The 21,241-nt window shown below is 36.1% G+C and overlaps 1 protein-coding gene across 2 annotated transcripts in view; it reads left to right on the top strand.

Moving 5' to 3' along the window:
• The window catches only part of Dhc93AB (Dynein heavy chain at 93AB), a 584,738-nt gene that overhangs the window by 381,508 nt on the left and 181,989 nt on the right, over positions 1–21,241 (top strand). Inside the window, exons 34-38 of one of the 2 annotated variants that reach the window (XM_083127974.1) lie at positions 6,579–6,626; positions 8,100–8,299; positions 10,953–11,109; positions 11,954–12,142; positions 17,510–17,749. In XM_083127974.1, the coding sequence (XP_082984100.1) occupies positions 6,579–6,626; positions 8,100–8,299; positions 10,953–11,109; positions 11,954–12,142; positions 17,510–17,749 (834 nt within the window). The remainder of the gene's footprint in view (positions 1–6,578; positions 6,627–8,099; positions 8,300–10,952; positions 11,110–11,953; positions 12,143–17,509; positions 17,750–21,241) is intronic. The other variant, XM_083127975.1, reaches the window with a different exon arrangement.

The following is a 21,241-nucleotide window of genomic DNA, read 5'->3' as shown; positions in this document are numbered from 1 at the left end:
ATATCACATCTTGTCTGTGAATGTAGTTTTTTTGTTATAGGCAACAGCTTTTTTAAGAGACATGGACAAGAGGTTTGGTTATTACCTAAAACATTTCAACTGCCCTGTTTATTTTAGTACTGCTGCTGAAAAATATCAGTTGTCCAGTGCAATGCAACTATTATTAACATATGAACTATTTTCTTATGTTCATTCCAATTTAATGTAGTGTTATTCTGTGTCACTTTTGTATAATACCAATTTAAAGTTTTCCTTGTAATAGTTAATATGCCAAATACTGGAAATACAGGGCAATTCAAAAGTATGTAATGTACATAACTGGCGCACACCCAGTGTCATACCTGGAGGAAACTATGGGGCGGGGGGGGGGGGGGGTAGTAGAAGTGGCCAGGAGCGTTGTGTTGATCATATCACCCCCAACTTTGGTCGTGATCAAGATAGTGTGGGGCCCTAACTCCACACCCCCTATATGCCTTCACGGCATGGTGCAAAGCACAGGGGAGCACTTTACTTTTCTTTATGTACACAACACATCAATTGAAATAAATGTGTTACCTGCTCATTTTAAATAAAATGGATTATTTCCTAAAACATTTCATTTCAGAATTTAATTGCCCACAGAATATGAAAGGGTAACTCAGAAAGGTTTATTTGGCAACATTTTATTTACCTCATGGACGTCTGGATGATTGTGATTTCATACTTCAGGATGTATACATGCTTTGGTTTTTCAAAATGTCATCACATAATTCAGTATATACCTGCTATCCAATGTTATTAAAGCAGTATGAAGAAGCCTGGCATTGTTCACCACCAAAATGAATGTGAAGATTAAAGACTTCACAGAAAGATGGTCAGTCTTTTTCTCAAAGACCTCAAAAATCAACTACATATGCTTCAATTAGGGCAGAGCTGAAACTGAATAAATGAAGTAAAAGTATTGGGTGCATCGGCACTTTAGGCCATTTTGCACCCTTCATTGTTTGCAGGAAAATATTCCCTTATCTAAAATACTGACTTTAAAAAAAATAAAACAAGGGGTGTAAAAAAATTAGAAGTGCAAGACTGTACAGGGAACTGCACAAGACAAACAACACATAAAAGTGAGAAAAAACTAAAAGCTTCCTCACAGATGTTGGAAGACACCATCTATTCGCAGAAAGCTAAAAACCCTTAAATACTGTTATCATGCTCAAACAGGGACACCAAAGTGCCTGAAAGGTTAAAAATCTGCCGGAGGTAAGCAAGATCGGCACATTCAACAAGAATATGCCTACTACTTAAAACTACATTACAAACATGGCACAACGGAGGGTCCTGCCCTTGCAGCAAGTGACCATACGGATGTGTCCAATTCACATCCTGGTTAGAAGGACTTCTGAGTGAGAGGGATGGGACGAGGAACGCCAAGCACCTATAGTGTGCTTAATAGCATGAAGCTTGTTCCTGGTGACTGCATCCCACTCTTCCTGCCAAGTATCAAGAAGGCTACAATGAATCATATTCTGCAGGTCGCTAGCTGGCAGAAGGTGGATGAGAACGTCGCCATCTGCATCAGCAGACTTAGCGGCAGCATCAGCTGCTTCATTCCCCTTTATGCCCACGTGACTAGGGACCCAGCAGAAGCTGACATCAGCACTGGCAGATAAAGACATGAGCCGTCGGAAGATGCGCTGCACTACTAGATGCCGGGAGTTCGGGTGAAACTGATTGGTATTGGAAAGTATTGGTTGGAATATAATCAATTATACCAGCCAATACTTTCTCGAGTCTAGGTGTGTTGCATAGTCTGCAGAAATGCCATGCAACACTTTCAGTGAGTAAATATCCTGGAAGTTACATAAACTTTTGCATCATATTGGGGGGGGGGGGGGCATCTGAAATTATGAAAACTTTAAAACAAGGAAGTAGTAGACTCACTCTATTGAATAATTAAATGGATAATCTTCCCTATTAAATTTACTTGAAATAAATTTATAGAGCATATTTTTCTTGGCTGTTATTTGTGCCATGTTACTTATACACAGTTGTGAGATACACAATTTTTATATCATGCTTATAAATTAGGTTCGTTTCTTCATTAACTTACCTATGTGGGAAATGGATTATAACAATTTCACCATAATATTTAATAGTAATGTGACTGATTCTACTATCCTGAAGATGAGAGTGACATTAGCTCTCAAATGTTTGAAAACCTTTCAGGAACTCACCTGGTCAATAGTCTGATAGAATCTGTTCATCATTCATCACCAGAAAAGTTTCAAGACTTATTTCATAATAATAATGTTTTTCTTGAGTAAGTTAAAACTTGTAATTATAATTTAACAAAAAATTACATATTTTTAAATAAGAGATTTATTACATGTATACTCAATTACAATTTGAAAAATAATCACTCTTCTTAAGTATTAAGTATTAATTATTGTAATTATTCATTTTATTTGTACTGCACAAATATTCCTTTGCTGATTCATGATTTCTGTTTCAGCAAAGGTATATTTGTGGAATTCATGGAATTCAATATTTCATGATGTAAAAATTCATCAGATTTATATAAATATCAGTTTCCATGAAAACGGTTAACAGAGAAGCAAAAGGAAAAATTGTTTGAACAGTATCCATGGAAAGCTAAATTGCACTGAAATTCAAAATTGTGATTTATACCAATTGTTATGGGAAAAACTATTGAAAGTGGTAATCTCAAAGAAATAAAGAAATAAAAATAGTTATTTATAACTCAATCAAAAGCAATATATTCTTATATTTAATCATTCCCATCACTTCTGGTTCATTTTGATGTAAACAATTCCTCAGAAATAAAAGTACAGTTTATTATTTGTCAAATATATTTCATGCCAAATATAAAATTTAATTCAAATTTTGAAATTGTATCAGATCCATTTTGTGGTCAGATATGCTAAACCAGTGGTTCTCAAACTGTGGTACTTGAAGGGGGTATGCGATCAGCTCGGAAGAGAAATGTCGAGAATACCACACACAGCATTTTTGCTACAGGTGTGTAGAGCAGACTCCATAGCTTTAACATGTACAACCAGATATCAAGAAACTGTGTCAGGCTATGCAGGCACATCCTTCTCACTAGAAACTCTGATGATTTAAAATAAAAATTTCAAAATTGTGCTTGACAGTTTGATTACAAACTTATTTTTGTTCTTTACTCTTTTTTCAACAACTCTGGAAAAAATATATGAAAAATTAAAGCTTTTTATGTTCGTCTTAGCATACATATGTTTCACATTTTTGTAAGTAATCATAAAGATTTTAAACGTAGGAACACCCAATAAAATAATAAACATAGGATTTTAATGTTTATTTGATTACCATCTTTCCACATATAGCCCGACTGCCATTTTACTATATTGCAGATACATGCCTTCAACATTAAAAAAAACAAAAAAAAAAAAACCACCAATCAGGCAGCCAAAAATCATCATTCTGAGAAAACCTATTTAGTTACGACCAAAGGGTACAATGAGAAAAAAAGTTTTAGAACCACTGCCCTAGACATAGTGAGTGAAAGACAGTGAAAAATGTTGCTACAGTTGTATCTACAGTCCAGTGCGAATTAATCAGAACAAGATATTTTTATGCATGATAGAGTCCCAAACTTGACTATAGTTTCATGACGATGAATCTATGACAAATCGTGTGATACAAATTATATAACAGAAAGAAGAACATATTAGCTATTAAGAAATATTACGAATATGTAATATATTGTTTCAGATTAGTGTAATTGATGAATTAGGGTAAAAGTACAAAAAAATACATAAAGTGTGTAGTTATTGTCGTATTTCAATTAATTTGCACGTGACTGTATGTGTGTGTGAATTCGCCTACTAATAAATGTATGAATGTTGAGAAAACATTTCAAATAAAGTAGGCCAATCAGAAATTAGGTCTACAGTCCCGTGCGAATTAATTGAAATACGACAATAACTACACACGTTATGTATTTTTTGTACTTATACTCTAATTCATCAATTACACTATTCAGAAACAATAAATTACATAGTTGTAATATTTCTTAATAGCTAATATGTTCTTCTTTCTGTTATATAATTTGTATCACACGATTTGTCATAGATTCATCATCATGAAACCATAGTCAAGTTTGAGACTCTATCATGCATAAAAATATCTTGTTCCAATTAATTCGCACGGTCTGTATTAACTCAAATGGAACTTCGTGTTCCAGAAATATTAATCTGATTCATGAGACTCACACTCTCCAGGAATGTCTTCACATGCAATTTTCTTGGTGCTGGGTTAAATGTGGTGGATTGATCCCATGGCCTCCATGCTCGCCCGTCATTAGATATCTTCCTGTGGGGATTCATAAGAACATTCTTAACAAGACCCCCATACACCTTGATGTACTGAAAACCAGAATTGTTGCTACACTGCAGATACTGGAAAACTCTTGCAAAATCTTTACTGAATCTGAATGAGGCAACACTTTTATCGTATGGGTGGACTTTTGGATGTCCAAATATAGTTGCAGTATTAACCCTTTTATAATATCATGTCTTTTTTCTTCAAACCAATGGAGAAATAATGTGTATGTCTCAAATAATTGTAAAGCAGACTAACATTTTTCACAAGTAACTTTTGTTTTTCTCATTTTAATCTTGAATGTTAAAGATATAAGAAATTCCTGACATATTTTCATATAATTGGGTAACTGGAAAAAATTGCCTGCTCTTTGTCAGCTCTTGTTACATGTACATATTGCTTGCATTGTAGAATTCTAATTTATGGTTGTTCAAGCATTTAAACACATTTTTTGAAGGAAAACACACGCCTCCTTCATCAAACATTTACATATTTGTATTTTGATCAATGTTATCAATCTAAAATATGATCATTATTTCCATAGAAATGAGTTACATTCAATGTTATGAAAGTTACCATTATTATTTAATTCTCAGTATATAGTTTTTGGATGTGTGTGTGGGACAGATTAATCCGTACTCTGTAGGTATTTGCCACTTTATACACAGTAAGGCTAATCGGGACAGTGTATCAGTTATCAGTAAAGTTATAAATATTGTTTATCTCTTAGTATATTATAATTAAGGGTAAAATTCTGCCATTTGTTTACTATATTTATGAATATAAACATATAATTTGGATGGACTGATATGAAATCTTTGTTAAACTGATGACACCAATATAAAATTTACTTGTATCAATCAGTAACTGTTACTCTGCAAATCCAATGTAAAACTGAATATTTCATTCACCACCTTAATCCTTGCCCTACCAAATTAAAATTCAACATGTTACTCACTGGGAATGCATATATTTTTTCCCCGAATTGCAAACAAATTGAGATATTTTGTCTGTAGCCCATTTGTGATGTAATTGCTTCTATGAGCTGTTACCCACATACAACCTAAAATTCCATGCTATAAATAGCCTGGACCAAGTAGCTTTTTGGACTCACACGTAGCCAAATGGTAACATTCTCACCTTTTGTGCAAGCAGTCCCAGATTCGAATCCCAGTGGGAGCCCCCAAAATTCAGTGTTCACCCAGCATCATGATGAGAATTGGGGTGCTACTTGAAGAGAAGAAGTAGAAGGCCCCTGTCTCGAAAGTCAGAAAAAGGCAGTAATGGAACTCGATGTGCTGATCACACATCACCCAATAAAAAAGCAACTTGACAGGCGTTGTCTCTCAGACGGCTGTTGTGCAACTGAGAGAAGCTAGCTTTTCGATCAGTGATTCATGGCTACTGCATTGAATCCAATCACTGCTGTTTTCTGGTTGTCAAGACCATAGTTCATTACTATTCCTTGCACGTAACTTCTCAATTCTCCTCACCCTGCTGGGTTAATACCAAAATTTTGGATCTCTCATTGGAAATCAAACCTGAGATTTCTTGCACCAAAGTGAGAACACTAACTAGTATTGATATTTTGAGAATATTTTTGCTTTATTTCAGAAATTTAACAACTGTAAATATTTGAAGGGTTGGAGGGGGGGAGATATCGTAATCTCATCTAAATCCAGAAAAAGTAACTTTTGAGTGCGAGACATTACTAAGCATGTAAAGGAACAGGTACAAAAAAAATGCTTTGATGTGTGGAAGTGTCAAGTTGTGTGGAAGAAAGCATGTTGTAAAATACAGTACTGGATGGAAAATTGAGTTACCTGTTTTTATCCCGTGGCCCTTCATTTTATTTCTTTTAAAAACTTATCAACTGGACATTGAAATTTTACATTTCCATTGGACAATGCTTATCCAGAGACCATCTTAGTAATACATTTACTGTGAACACCATGCTTTTGGTATAGATCTTTTCATAAGAAAAGCAAAAACAATTTATTATAATAACAAAGTATTAAGTAAAAAATCATGATATTAATATCCAAATCATTTTTTAAATCACGAACATACAGAAATTTGAAAATCCTTTTTGGAATGTAAAAAATACACTTTCTTCTGCATATATATATGTATAATTTTGTGTGAACAAATAGTATTAATTACTGTACCATCTTTTAATTAATTTAAAAACAAAAATTAACTCTTACATCTGTTTACAGCTACGGTCTGGATTTCATCATGAAATTTTTCCAGATGTGACTACTTTTGTGGGTATTTGTTCAAAGTTGTTTGCGTTTGAAAAGTTCTTCTGCTATTTGTACTATTGAATAATTCTCAATTTCTCTATGCTGAATGTTATGTTCAATCTTTACATTCTGATCATGTCTGAACTGAACTGATACTCATAATTTAATTTGTTTTTTCCAATACTGGGTGATTGTTCAATTTGTTGTTCTGAATTGTTCTTATTTTGGAACAGTTCTGATGCATGTATTCATTATATTCAATGCATGGAAAACAAAGAAATTATGTATTGTATTGAAATCTGCTAATTTTCTATAGAAAGAACTATGCTATTTTAGAACTATTAGAATGATATTCTTGTTCATTTGTACGCATCTAAAGAATAAGTGAATGTAAAACTGCTCAAGAATATTATTCTTTCTGAAGATAAAGTTTGAAATTGTTATGGAATTTTCAAAATTCACAATGTAAAGATTTAACATGCTTCATTTGAAATTTTGTACATCTTTGCATGTAATCATATGTGCTTTTAAAAATTCATATAAAAATTCTCTAAAAAATAAAATAAACATAAACTTTGCATGAATAGGCATGCCAAATTGATATTCTTTAATGTGTTCAGTTATTTTTAAATTTTACTTCGTTCTTTATTTCTTCTTACTCTTTTGTTTTGTGATTTCATTAATACATTTTTCATTGTTACTTGCACTGTCAATGTCTGATAGCACATGCATGGTGTTATCACCTCTATCTGACAGTTTTACCACTTTTAAATTTACTGCCCACCTATGTCACATTAATTAAATATAGTTCTGGACAAACATAAAGAAAGTTTGACCTTATCTCCCTACAGTCTTTATGAGGCATTAGGCATTGTGAGGAAGATAAGATCCAATTTTCTATAAGTTTGTCTAAAACTATACCTGCAAGTGCTACCACATCAGTTAATTAGTCATACAGTTAAAGAGATTTGTTCTCACCTGCATCGTTGCTTTACATCAATTCTAATGTACTGAAACAATTTTGAACTAAAGATACATCCATAGTGTGCTATTCTTTTCCTGTCCTCTTTCTTTGCACATCTACACACAGAACAAATAATGCAAATTTAGTATGAATTAAAACCTTCTTAATGTTATTTGTTTGTAACACTAATGTGATGATAATCATGCTCAAACTTTAGCCCAAAATTGAAATTTTCATCACTTTTATTTATTTCATTCACCAATACGTGTCCAATTTGCACTAGCTTTGTAAATAAGAATTAACTAGAACTATTCTTCTTTTATCTGTCGGCCTTATAAATTATTTAAAATTAAACTAAAATTTAAAAGTTATAAAAGTGCCTATTTAAAAACAAATAACATATTTTAAACCAAAAATTAATATATTAATTATTGTTATATATTTGTAAAAGTCATTTTGTAAGTGACTTTCAAGTGCAGCTAATATATTTTTTTTTGCTACAGTTACTAAATTGTGAGGTATTTTCACAGGATTTGGATGAGTCAGTTGTTATGGCAAAGCCTCTTATATATTGTCACTTCGCTCAGGGAATTGGAGATCCAAAGTACATGCCTATAACAGATTGGGACACACTCACCAAACTTCTTCAAGAAGCTCTTCACAGCTACAATGATTTGATAGCTGCTATGAACTTAGTGTTGTTTGAGGATGCAATGATGCATATATGCAGGCAAGGAATGAATTAACTTTATTATATTGAATAGCAGGTGAAGTTTACATTTAAGAGCATTGATGGTGTAATAGTAATGTTCTTGCCTTATAATCAAGTTGTCTGAGGTTTCACCCCTCAAGATGTGACATTGCACAATGGTTCAGGTCCCACTTTAAACTTTAACTTCAATCCCAATTAGCCTCTGTAAGTTTAAAGTGAACTTAAAACATTTTTCTTACACTTCAAACTAAGTTATTAACATGTTAAAGTACCACACAACAGTCTGGAAATTTATTTTAAAATTCCATGAAAAAGACAAGGAATTTATTTTGCGAAGATGAGTGGGATCCCTCCAGGTGTAATGTTTTGAAAGTATTAGGTGCATCCAGTAAGTAAGTTTCCCACTCACCCAAAGGTGGCAGGCCATGCATATTGAAACCAGTTTTGCGCATGCGTGAAAGGCACATGCCCTGGCTAGTGAATGTCCTAGAAGATGCCTCCCGGAAGTCCTCAGTAAAGTTGTGGCAATGATGAAACATGGTGGCTCTTATTCCATCTCCCGTCGCATGTGAGGGAGGTCTCCCCGATGGCACAGTGGTAGCGTCGAGTCCTTGTAATCAAGGGGTCCCGGGTTCGATACCCGGTGGAGGCACATAGTGGTTCGGATCCCATTTTAAAATGTAGGTCCAATCCTGATTAGCCTTACTGTGCACGAAGTGGACTTAAAACACCAAATCAAACCAAAGCCGTTCATTTGGTGATCAAGTTCTTGAATGCACAAAACATACAGCCAATCGAAATTCATTGTTAGCTGTACCAGGTGTATGAGCCAGACGTCATAAGAAAGCAGATGGTGCGTCGTTGGTGCAGGACATTTACTAAAGGCCGGCAAAATGTGCATGATGACATGCGCAGTGGGCGGCCATCAGCTGTTATGGACAAGCTTGTGGAGCAGGTGCAGCAGCGTATATTGGAGGATCGCCGTGTCACGATCACGGAACTCGGCAGCCATTTCCCCGCAGATTTCTCGGTCTTTGTTCCACGACATTGTTACCAAATGCCTCTTGTTCCAGAAATTGTGTGCCTGGTGATTGCCGAAACAAGTGACACCTGAACACAAAGGAAAATGCATGCGCAGGGCGCTGACATTTCTGCAGCGTTAACTATGATGATGACGATTTTCTCAACCAGATCATCACAGGAGATGAAACGTGGGTTACATGCAGTACCCCAGAAAGCAAGCAGCAGTCCATGCATTAGCGTCACAGTGGATCTCCATGCAGGATGAAGTTCAAACAGACTGTGTGATGTGCACGGTGTTCTGGGACAGGCAAGGCATTCTGCTCATCGAGTTTCTGCCCAGAGGTGAGACTGTGAATGCTAACTGTCACTGTGAAACACTGGGGACATTGCGACGAGCCATTCAGAACAAGTGACGTGGTAAGCTCAGTGCCAGGGTGATTTTGTTGCACGACAATGGGAAGCCTCATGTGGCTAGGCATACTGCAGCCCTTCTGGACAGGTTCGGTTGGGAGGTATTCGTTCATCCATCGTACAGCCAGGATCTCGCTCCCAGTGATTACCACCTGTTCTTGCACTGAAAATGTTCCTGTCCGGTCAACATTTTCATGACGACGAAGAGGTTCAAACGGCTGTCACACATTGGTTCGCCGCCTGCGGACTTCTACGATGCAGGTATACAGAAGTTGGTCCTACGCTTTGACAAGTGGCTGAATTCCAGCGGGAATTATGTTGACAAGTAACTGGACAAGTGCTGTATCTGTGGCAATAAATCATTGAATGAAATAATGTTACCTTTTTGTGCATGACCCCATGGAAACTATCTTTCTGTATGCGCTAATATTTAAAAACTATGAACATATTAGTTTCTACAAACTGGAATGTTTTCCTAATTTTAACGATAAAAATAACTGTGACTGTTCATATGAAGCAAATACAAATTTTATAAATTATGACTTAATACTTTGCACAGACTGTCCTGAAAATTCAGTGTTTTTCCAGGAGACTGTTTTTCTTTTGTTTTTTCAGAAAATCACATAAAATATATTGCTAAGTGTAATTTCTTTAGCATTTTTTCTGAAATCTACAAGACATCCTTTTTCCAAATATATAATATATTCCATTTTATATACATTTTCTCACATTTATTTTTTTCTGTAACAATTTCTTGAAATAAAAAAATAAACATTGTAATGAAAGTTACTGAAAACGTATTTTCAATACATAATGTAGAAGTAATTAATGAAAAATAGCCTATAAATTACTTGGGATCAAAATGATCACTAACTTTGACATACAAAGCAGAATCCTTATAAAATGAACATAGAAATTGTTGAATGTTATTCTCAATAATATAAGCAAAAGTGCAACGTAATTCAACACGAATACAAGTAAAATTCAACAACATCAAAGAAAATGAGACATCTAGCTGTTGAAATTTGTAAGAAGTGGTTACAACACACGTGCACAAAATATGTGGTGTGTTGTTATAGCCCGTTGTTCATTCTCAATATATAAGTGTATAGAGAATGATGGGCTATATCATATGACAGCAGTTGTATGCCGGAAAATGATAAACAATCACAGATGCATCTAATCACATGACAACTCTATCACATTGTCAAATTCTAAATCTTGAACCTTTTTCTAGAATCAATCGCATCCTTGAGTCTCCAAGAGGAAATGCCCTCCTGGTGGGTGTGGGAGGCAGTGGGAAGCAGTCCCTCTCCCGCCTCTCAGCCTTTATATCCAGCTTGGAAGTGTTCCAGGTGCAGCTTCGCAAAGGATATGGAATTCCTGACTTAAAAGTAACTTATATAATAATAAATTGGTCATATTATAAGAAATATTTGGAACTTTTGTCTTTGATTTAGCCCTACTTGTAATGACATGCTATTATCTTTGAAACAATGAAGGGATATTATTCACACTTTTCATGAGTTCTGGCAGTAAAGAAAAATGTTCAGAATGACTTAAGGCACTGAGTTAATACCGATGAGAGTTGACAGTTAGAGTGAACAAATATTTTGAAAATAAGTTTAAATTTTTCTTGTAACCTCTGTTATTAGGGCTCAACATCACTTTGAACTCTTACTTATATCAATACTCTTAACAATTCCCAGAAGTTTTTTTGAATTTTAATATTCTTAGGATGAATCGCACAATCCATTTCTCTCTGCAGTGTTCTTACAAAAATAATTTAAAAAATGCCCTTTGAATCTAATTAATTATTCCCATACTTTATATTTTCTTCCTAATAAAAATTTAGTGTCCTGTTATGTCTTATGGAAATTCTAACTACATTCTTCAGCTAGTTATTTCATCAGATGTATATTTCTTACATTGAGCTCCTGTGTAGATTAATGGTTGCTGCCCTTGTTTTTGGTGGCATTTGTCCCAGGTTCATTTACTGATAGAATTGTAAAAAAATAAAGTGTTGACCCATCATTGTGAGGTCAATTGGGAGCTAGTTGAAAGCAATAGTACGGGAATCATATTTCGAAACCAGAAGACAACAGTCAGGAGACTTGATGATGCCTCACCCATTGAAAAGGTGCTTGGCAGGCTTTGACCCTGAACAGGCAGTTTGTACCATGTTATACAAATATGTGTATGTGTGTATAATTTTAAATGTTCCTTTCTAATTTTCAGTATGAACTGTCAAGTTTGTATTCAAAGTCTGGATTGAAAAATGTGGGTATCATGTTCCTCATGACAGATGCACAAGTAGCTGATGAACAGTTTTTGGTACTGATCAATGATATGTTAGCATCTGGTGAAATTCCAGATCTTTTTCCAGAAGATGAAGTTGAGAATATCATCGTCAGTGTAAGGAATGAAGTAAGTTTTAACATGTTATTTTTCCAATATATCAGGTAATAATTGAAATATTGTATTTTAACATGGTTTGTTGTGAAATTCAATAGAACCCTGATTTTACATTGCCACACTTACATTTCCCCCACATAATGTTCATTTCTTGTGGTCCTACAGCAAAATGTTATAAATTTCGTGGGTTTTACAAGGTATGTACTGAAAGTAATGAGCCAAGTGTTATTACTCAAAGTCAGAGACCACTATTTTTATTATACCTTTGGTAATACATAATTTGGACCTTGTTGTTACTTTTCCACATAACATCCAGATTAGTCAACACATTTACGCCAATGTAACGGCCACTCTTGTAGAAGTTCGTTTTGGCATGACAAAATCACCAGCGAACTTCATCCTTCACATCCTTCACCTTGTCCTCGTTGGCAATTTGGTACCCCAGATGCTGTTATTCAACGGAGCAAACAAGGGAAAGGCTAAGTCTGGGTTTTAAGTAAGGTGGGTAGTAATTTAAGTAGTTCCCAGCCCATCTTTTCAATTTCCTGTACTGTGCACCCAGCTGTATGTAGATGGGTGGTGGGTGTCCTGTATAGCACTATGTCCATTGTTCAGATATATGCAATTTCTCATAAAGTTATCCCATCACTTTGGATAAACTTGTTAATCCAGTCCCTATTGTTGCACATGGAAGCTGTTTTTAGTCTGCCACTAGGAGGCTTACCAACAATGTCTGTTCTACCATCTCTAAAATGTCTCACCCATCTTTTCACGGTACTGTAACCCATGCAGGCATCTCCATGGAAGTTCTGTTAACGCTGATGAATTTATGCAGATCCAATGTTTACACTAACAAGATATTCCACAACAGCATGTTGACGAAATGAACTGTCTGTGGATGCCATTTTTCTTCTACCAACAGCACTGACAGTGAAAGTACTCATGCGCCAGCATGTGGTTAATGCAGTAGACAATAGTTTAATTAGTATCCTCATAATATGAATGTCTATACAGGGTGTTTCTAAAGGTCGTTTACAACGCTTGGGAGGTGATTCCTTACACAAAAACAAGCAAAAAGTGTTAGTTCCATTTTTACGACTGAGGCTTCGTTTCCGAGATAGGAGCCTCGCAAAAGGTGACAAAGTGAACATCACACCTAACCGGGACGAATACTATCACAGATAGAGAGGCGGTTCCAAGCGAATCATAAAGGAATCGTATGTGCTCAGTCCGGAAGTCACTATGAAAAGTTCTCTGCATGCATGCGCAATGGAGTCCTCAAAGGAATTGGGGATTTCCAGCAAGAACAATGCATGGAAAGGGTATGTAACGCAGCAAGAAGGACCGTGACAATGAGAAAAGCTTTAAAGACAACACATCCCGACCTCAAACATCAAAACATGAGCACGGAACACAAAATCCGAAAAGTTGAGCACGGTTGCATACCCCAGTTACATGCGAGGAATGAACGAATCATGTAATGTGGCATACGAGAGACACATTACTCCACCAGAGGGAAAGAAAAACACAATATCAGATGATTGCGACAACGTGTATTTTTACATGCGACAACTACGTAATATCCCCCCACACACAACAAACAACAAATACTACAATGTATTACGCACAGACAGTGCGTCACTTTCACAACACACAAAGGGGGTGGGGAGCAATACCAAGAGTGTTCTCACTGGAATTTGCCGAGGGCGATAATCACAGACGGTTTTCAAAATGTCTGCCGTTCACTTTTACGCAGAGATGACAGCGACGAATCAAGGATTGTCGAGTACGAGCAAACAAGCCAGGTGTATCTGCTACTGTCGCAGTGGCGACGTTGATGCGAGCAACGAGGTCCTCAGCTGATGTTACAGGTGTGTCGTATACGAGGGTTTTCAATGTACACCAACTGAAGATGTCACTTTCACCATACAAAGGGGGTGGGGAGCAATACTAAGAGTGTTCGCACGCAATCACTGTGACGTAAAAGAGACCAGTTTTGAAAGCGCTGCGCAGGCAAGTCTGGCTCTCGTAGTCTATGTTTGACCTTCATGACTGCTGCACCCGCGAGAGGAGCTCGAAGGGTTGGTTCTCTCCTGCAGTCGTCCCAGTCGTGTTGCAGGTGCTGGGATATGATCGGCAGTTCGCTCTAGGTTGTCATACACATTGAAGAGTACTAGTATGTTGTATTGAAAGAAGTTGAAGTGGTGGAGTGGGCAAGTCAAGTATCGCAACAATTGGTCTGTGGTGTTCGTACGGTGATACGGCCAATTTGTGTCGTGTGCAAGTGTTAAACACAAACAATACTTTGCAGTTCCAGCTCCCTATTACACAGATGGCTGCGTATACGACCCAGCAGCTAGCAGACATGCATCTCATGTATGGAGAGGCACGTGGTAATAGCCGTGAGGCAAGGCATCTTTATGGAGAATGCTTTCCACATAGACGTTTACCGTCTCGTGCCTTCTTTCAGGTAGTAGACAGTCGACTGCGTGAAACAGGGTCAGTGTTACCACCACGGCAAGAAGTTGGAAGACCCCGATGTGTACGCACACATCAGTTTGCAGAAGATGTGTTAACAGCGATCGCAGAACTTCCTGACACCAGTACGCGCATGCTCGCTCGGGCACGAAACACATCTCATGTGAATGTTTGGCGAGTGTTGTCAGAGGAAGGAATGCACCCTTTAAACTGCAGAAAGTACAAGAACCTCGTGACTTTCGCCCTCGTATGGAGTTTTGCCAATGGTTGTTGCATCAGCTGGACACAAACCCTCACTTCGGGGCAAAGGTATTGTGGACAGATGAAGCCATTTTCACCAGGATGGATGTCTTCAATAGTAGAAACAGTCATGTCTGGGACTTTGACATCCAACATGCACTTTTTTTGGCCCATCAGCAGCACAGGTTTTCAGTGAGTGTGTGGTGCAGGATCGTACATGATCATTTAATTTAACCATACATTCTCCCTGTTCGCCTGAATGGTCGCACGTATCATGCATTTCTTAGTGAGGTTCTGCCTGAACTGTTGGAGACTGTACCTTTGGTACTGCGGCAAGAAATGTGGTACCAACACGATGGGGCACCAGCTCATTTCGATCGTATACGACATTTCCTGCATGACGTGTTTCGCAATAGGTTCATTGGTAGGGATACCTTTTCCATGCATTGTTGTTGCTGGAAATCCCCAATTCCTTTGAGGACTCCATTGCGCATGCATGCAGTGAACTTTTCATAGTGACTTCCGGACTGAGCACATACGATTCCTTTATGATTCGCTTGGAACCGCCTCTCTATCTGTGATAGTATTCGTCCCGGTTAGGTGTGATGTTCACTTTGTCACCTTTTGCGAGGCTCCTATCTTGGAAACGAAGCCTCAGTCGTAAAAATGGAACTAACACTTTTTGCTTGTTTTCGTGTAATGAATCACCTCCCAAGCATTGTAAACGACCTTTAGAAACACCCTGTATATTTAGGGAACACATCACCCTTACCAAAAAAAAATATGCTAAGTCTTAAAAATCCTAGCCCTAGTAATCACATACACTGATTTTTGTAAGATAAATTTCAATATATTGAGTTTGTTTTCTAAAGTAAATTCCATTTACATCAGGTGGTTTCTTGCATGAATTAAGAGGTAAATAAACTACAGAGGGTCTTCATGGAACATTTGCTATTTTATACTGGTAGAATATTGGTTATCGCAACATTATATTTGTTCTTCATCTGTATTGGCAAAAATCTCATGCCTATCCATACTTTCTTCTGATCATAAAAGAGAACAAGAGGTTTACATTTGATTGGGATATACTGATATGACATTTTTGCCAATACAAGTGAAGTACAGATATAAAATTTACTGTTATTGGTAACCACCATTCTACCGATCCAATATAGCATTACCAATGTGTAGGCTTACCATATTTTGTTGGGTCCAACCCAGGGCATATTCGCGATCAACTTGTTACTGCTGAATTTCAGTTTTTTTAACAAAAAAAAAAAAAAAAAAATGAAATTACTTAAAAGCCTTAACATTTTATTGGAACATTAAACTATAAATTGTACAAAAAAAATATTAACATTGTTTTCTAAAATCAATCAATTAAATTTCAAATGTTAATTGAATAATACATTTTCTGATGCTTAGGAAACCTCTCTGTTCTACGTAGTTATCTGTTATTTGACTTTAGCTTTAAAAACATCTCTTATGTTTGCTGAAGCAGTAGCATTAATAGCACTCCTATCTTTAACTGTTTTCACATCGTCTTCAATATCACCTCTTCCTTTATGTGCAAGAGAAAGTACTCCATTGCAGAGTGTACATTGCACACGTTCACTGTCACTGTCGTTACACAGTTTCAAGAATTTGTATTCCTGCTGCAGGTTAACATTAAATACACACTTTATTTTGCCCATTGCTAAATGCAAAGCCCTTGTAAATAGTTATAATTATCAAAAACGTGTAGATGAGTTACTTCACATGCTTGCAAGACCACGAAGATGCTCACGGAAGTACGGAAATGAAACCGCTCGGAAGTCGATATCTTGAAGAAAGAAAATGTATAATCAATCCTTATAATATATCGATCGTTGCCGGTCATAAATTCCGATCGTGAATATTCAATACCGGTAGCTATTTTCATATTCAAATTCTCAAAACCCCGGACATTTTGCAATCCCGGACATTACCCCGGACAGCCCTAAAAATCCAGAACTCTCCGGGCTAATCCCGGATGTATAGTAAGCCTAACAATGTGCTTTACAAAACTTGAGTGCCATATATGTATCCTTAATTAATACCTTAACCAGGCAATTTCAAAGGTTTTTCATTAGGGGAAAAAACTGCATAGTCAGACATCTAGTTTACTAAAACATTGTATATAAATTGTACCTTTATATTAATAAATAAAAACAAAATGGAAAAAATGTTGCACAAAATTTACATGAATAACAGATTGAAAAATTATCAGAAATACGCTAATTCACTGATATGTTCATATTGGCACATGCACATTAATCTGTCCAGGCTTAACATTTGATATTTCTTCGCTATTAGTTACTAAAATAACTTCACAATATTTTCACTATGCATATATGGCTAAAATGTTTCACCTTGTGCCACCTTACAGTTGGATGTGATTGTCTTCGACACTGAATTTAATTTTAAATGAGAATCCACGCAGTATTAATTTGAGGATGCATGCACAATGAACATCCACAAGGAAGTGAAGAGAAAGTACTGCCCATGTATTCAGCATAAGAATTAACAAAACATTGTTTTATGCAAATATAAGAATTGTGTTGAATATTGGAATACTCGTCTACAATGTAAAACTATTTGCTAAGCAAGTTCACTGAGCTAAAATTCAGCAATTTATTTTAGGTGAAAGGTGCAGGCTTACTGGATACTCGAGAAAATTGTTGGAAGTTTTTTATAGATCGTGTAAGACGTCAACTGAAAGTTGTGCTGTGCTTCTCACCTGTTGGATCTACACTTCGAGTGCGTTCTCGAAAGTTCCCTGCAATCACCAACTGTACATGTATCAATTGGTTCCATGAGTGGCCCCAAGAAGCACTTGTCTCCGTCTCAAAACAGTTTCTTCAGGAATTAGAAGTGCTTCCTGTAAGTAATTTATATTTTAAGCCTTCATTGGTATGTGTTTCAGAGTAACGCAGTTGATGAGCATGGTGGTCACATATGAATTTCATTGTTTTTTTTTTTTTTGTTATTCGTTTACATTCATCATATTAAAAATAGTTTGTAAATATTTATTGCTATATATATCACTTACAGTTTAAAATTTATCTTGTTTATTTCCTAATATCAAAATGGTATTCTTGTATTGCAATACTGAATACTTACTGATTAAATACTATGCGAATGAAATTATCAAGAAAACAACAAATTTGATTGAATTGATTTGTAATGTATTTTTGATATTAACTAATTTGCATAATATTAATAATAAATTCCATAATTTATTACTTGTTGATAAGTCTTGTTGTGCATTCTACCTTGTATTTTCATTGCACCAAATTTGATGAGGAGAAAGGTCAGATAAATTAGGTTCATCTTCATAGGCAGATTGATCCATGTTGGTGTCATGATTACTGTTCAGTGGCTGAACAGGACCCTGAAAACCTAAAACTTTGCTGAGGTCTTCCATTTCCTCATTACTTGGTTCAGCAATCCATGTTCGAAACTGCTCTCCTTCATTCATGCCAAATATCAGATTTCGAAGTTCATTTAGTGAGAAATGTTAGCAGTAATAAGTGAATGGAGACTAATAACAAAATAATTGGGCCTCCCCGATGGTGCAGTGGTAGCGTTGTCACCTTGTAATCAAGGGGTCCCAGGTTCGATACCCGGTGGAGGCACATAGTGGTTCGAATTCCACTTTAAACTGTAGGTCCAGTCCCGATTAGCCTTACAGTGCATAAATTGAACTTAAAACACCAAATCAATCAATCAATCTAAAAAATTATCGGAGAATCAAAACAAAGAATAGTGAAACAGCACGAAATAAAATATTTTGAGGAGAAATGTTTACCTGATTGGTATGCATGTGAGTGTGGTGCTCAGAAACAGACTGCATGTCTGCACATACTGACGGCATTGCCACCACATACAACTAATAATGTCTGGCCACAGAGATTAAGCATGACAGCTACACAAGACCAGAAAGTCACACTGTATTGTGAGTCTGAAGAACCTACAATTATATCTTAGGGTGAGTGCATTGCTCACACATATGCCAGTGAAAGGTATTATTAATGCGATCAGAAAATAATTAATATTACCTGGTATTCTGATTAGACATATAAATAGAAATGAATAACCAAGAAACTAATAAGTATTAATGAACTGTAATGCTCTACTTGCTTGCAACTAGAACAATGTTCCTGATTTTAATTTGGAAGGAAACATTACTGGTTAGGAACATATTCTTGCAGAAATAATCAAAGTACAAGCATCCACAATTGTTCGTATTTGCACAGTTCCTACAACTTAGAAGCACTGTAGATGTCAGCTACAGACCAATATGCAGGAAAGGTGCAAAAAGCCCTATTTAGAAAGATAATAATAGTGTTTGGTGCGGATACCAATTGCTTTAATTAGCACCCAATTTTACTAGTTAATGTACAATAATGTATTATACAAGGTACGCTTATTCTTGAAATCTAAGGTTCATGTCACGAATAACTTAACGTACCTACACAATTCATCAAATAACACACTCGTTTATGCACTTATTTATGTTGTGCTGAACCTTCTTATCACTTACATTAGATTTAGTAATCTGCATGCACTAAATACTCTTTATCACTATGTTAGTACTGATGGAACGTGAACAAACATTTGTTCTGACTAATCATATGTAGTAGGTTGAAAAGCATTATGAAACTAAATCATTCTTTCTATTAACAACGTTACTTACTTTACGTTACTTTACTGCATCTCACCATATTGTACTTTGATTTCAGTTAGCGTATCAAAGCAGAATTTAAAGCTTTTACTTGCACGATTTTTATGCTATGTGCAAATGTGATAATTGAAGAGAAAACGTTTGTGAATTCTGGAACATATGAGCAAACCATGCCTTGAAATGAGTTAGAGCAATTGCAAGGTTTAGTTCTAAGTTCAAATAAAGCATATGCCATTCAAAGTTTAGTGCTCGATAAAGTTAATAACCACGTTATTCATTTCAGTCACAATTACGACTATTCGTCCGCACTTTCAAAGTTTTGAAAATTTGTTATTTCAGCACTTCCATAGCAATTAAGTTCACAGAGGAGTGTACATACCTTATTGCACTACAAGATACTGTTAAAAGTAGTAAATTGCACCTTAGGATAATATTCCGATGCTAGTTTTCGTGTACGGATACATGTGGCCCTTCACGTATCTGTCCTTGTTCAATAGTGTAGCTTCATGGTTGCCGATACGAAATGCTTGCCTGGGATTCCATCAGGTGGAAGCCAAGGAAGAAGTGTTAGCACTTGGACTTACGAGCACTGAGCGTAGAGTGTAAAAAAATGGCAGCAATGGTTGCGCTATGTTATATTAGTGCCATCTGGTGGCCAAAATGATAACTTCGAATACCAATACATGAGAAGCTTCATTTTTTTTGGTATTGTAGCGTTTGCGTAAAAATGAATAAATATAACGCAACGCTACAGAACAGATAAAATCACATGTACCTTGTTTTGTCATTCAAGATTTTGGACTGACTTTGATCCTTTTTCAGGAACTGAAGAAAGTGAGTCATGGAATGGTTCTATTGATTGATACTAAAAGAGTTATGGTCTCCCTGATTCTATAGTTGTAATATTGTTGCTTTGTAATCAAGAAATTCAAGGTTCAATCTGTGATGAAAGTGCATTGTGCTGTAGCTCGGATCCCACTATAAACTTTACGTCCAATCTCAATTAGCCCACCTTAGCATAAAGTTGACCTAAACCAACTTAGACAAACCAAAAGAGGCTCACCGCTAAAGATATATATGGGGTTCAGACTACAAGTGGTGTAACTTAGAACTGTGAAGTCTCAACATTTCAGTGCTAGAAGTAAGTGTCTCATGAGTTTCAAATTCTTGCTCATAGATGCTCCACTGTGTTTGTGCTCCAATAGCTAAGCATAGTTGTAAGCTATCTAAATGTGCCTTTTTCTCAAAACTGTCTTGGAATATAAACTACATAATACACAACTATGGTATGTTACCATCGTTCGTGAAAACTGTGGTTTTTCTACCATCTCATCTCCTTTGCCACGGTAGGTCAAGAATGGAGTTATGGCACTTGTGCTCTGAACCCCTCATATATCACACACATACACTCTTTTATCAATTGATCTCCTTATGAACCACAGAAAATCGCTTTTTAATCCATTTTAACTATGTTTTAACAATTTGTGGTTCATTATTTTCTCCCATCCTTGAAGAATTCTAAAATTCAAGCTACTTGTGACCTTATATGATTCTTTAATAGTTTGTGAGATACGACATGAAATACCACTTTTTAAAAATGGAAACAGTAAAACCAATGTAAAGATCAGTTCTCAAGTTTATAATATAAACTCAGTGCATCTAGGATGAATCACATGCAGATGTGTAGA

This window comes from Lepisma saccharinum, chromosome 9 (assembly GCF_977018435.1).
Source record: "Lepisma saccharinum chromosome 9, izLepSacc3.1, whole genome shotgun sequence".
Classification (NCBI taxonomy): Eukaryota; Metazoa; Arthropoda; class Insecta; order Zygentoma; family Lepismatidae; genus Lepisma; species Lepisma saccharinum.
The sequence above is the reverse complement of the archived record's forward strand: the minus strand, read 5'-3'. Positions and strand labels throughout refer to the sequence as shown.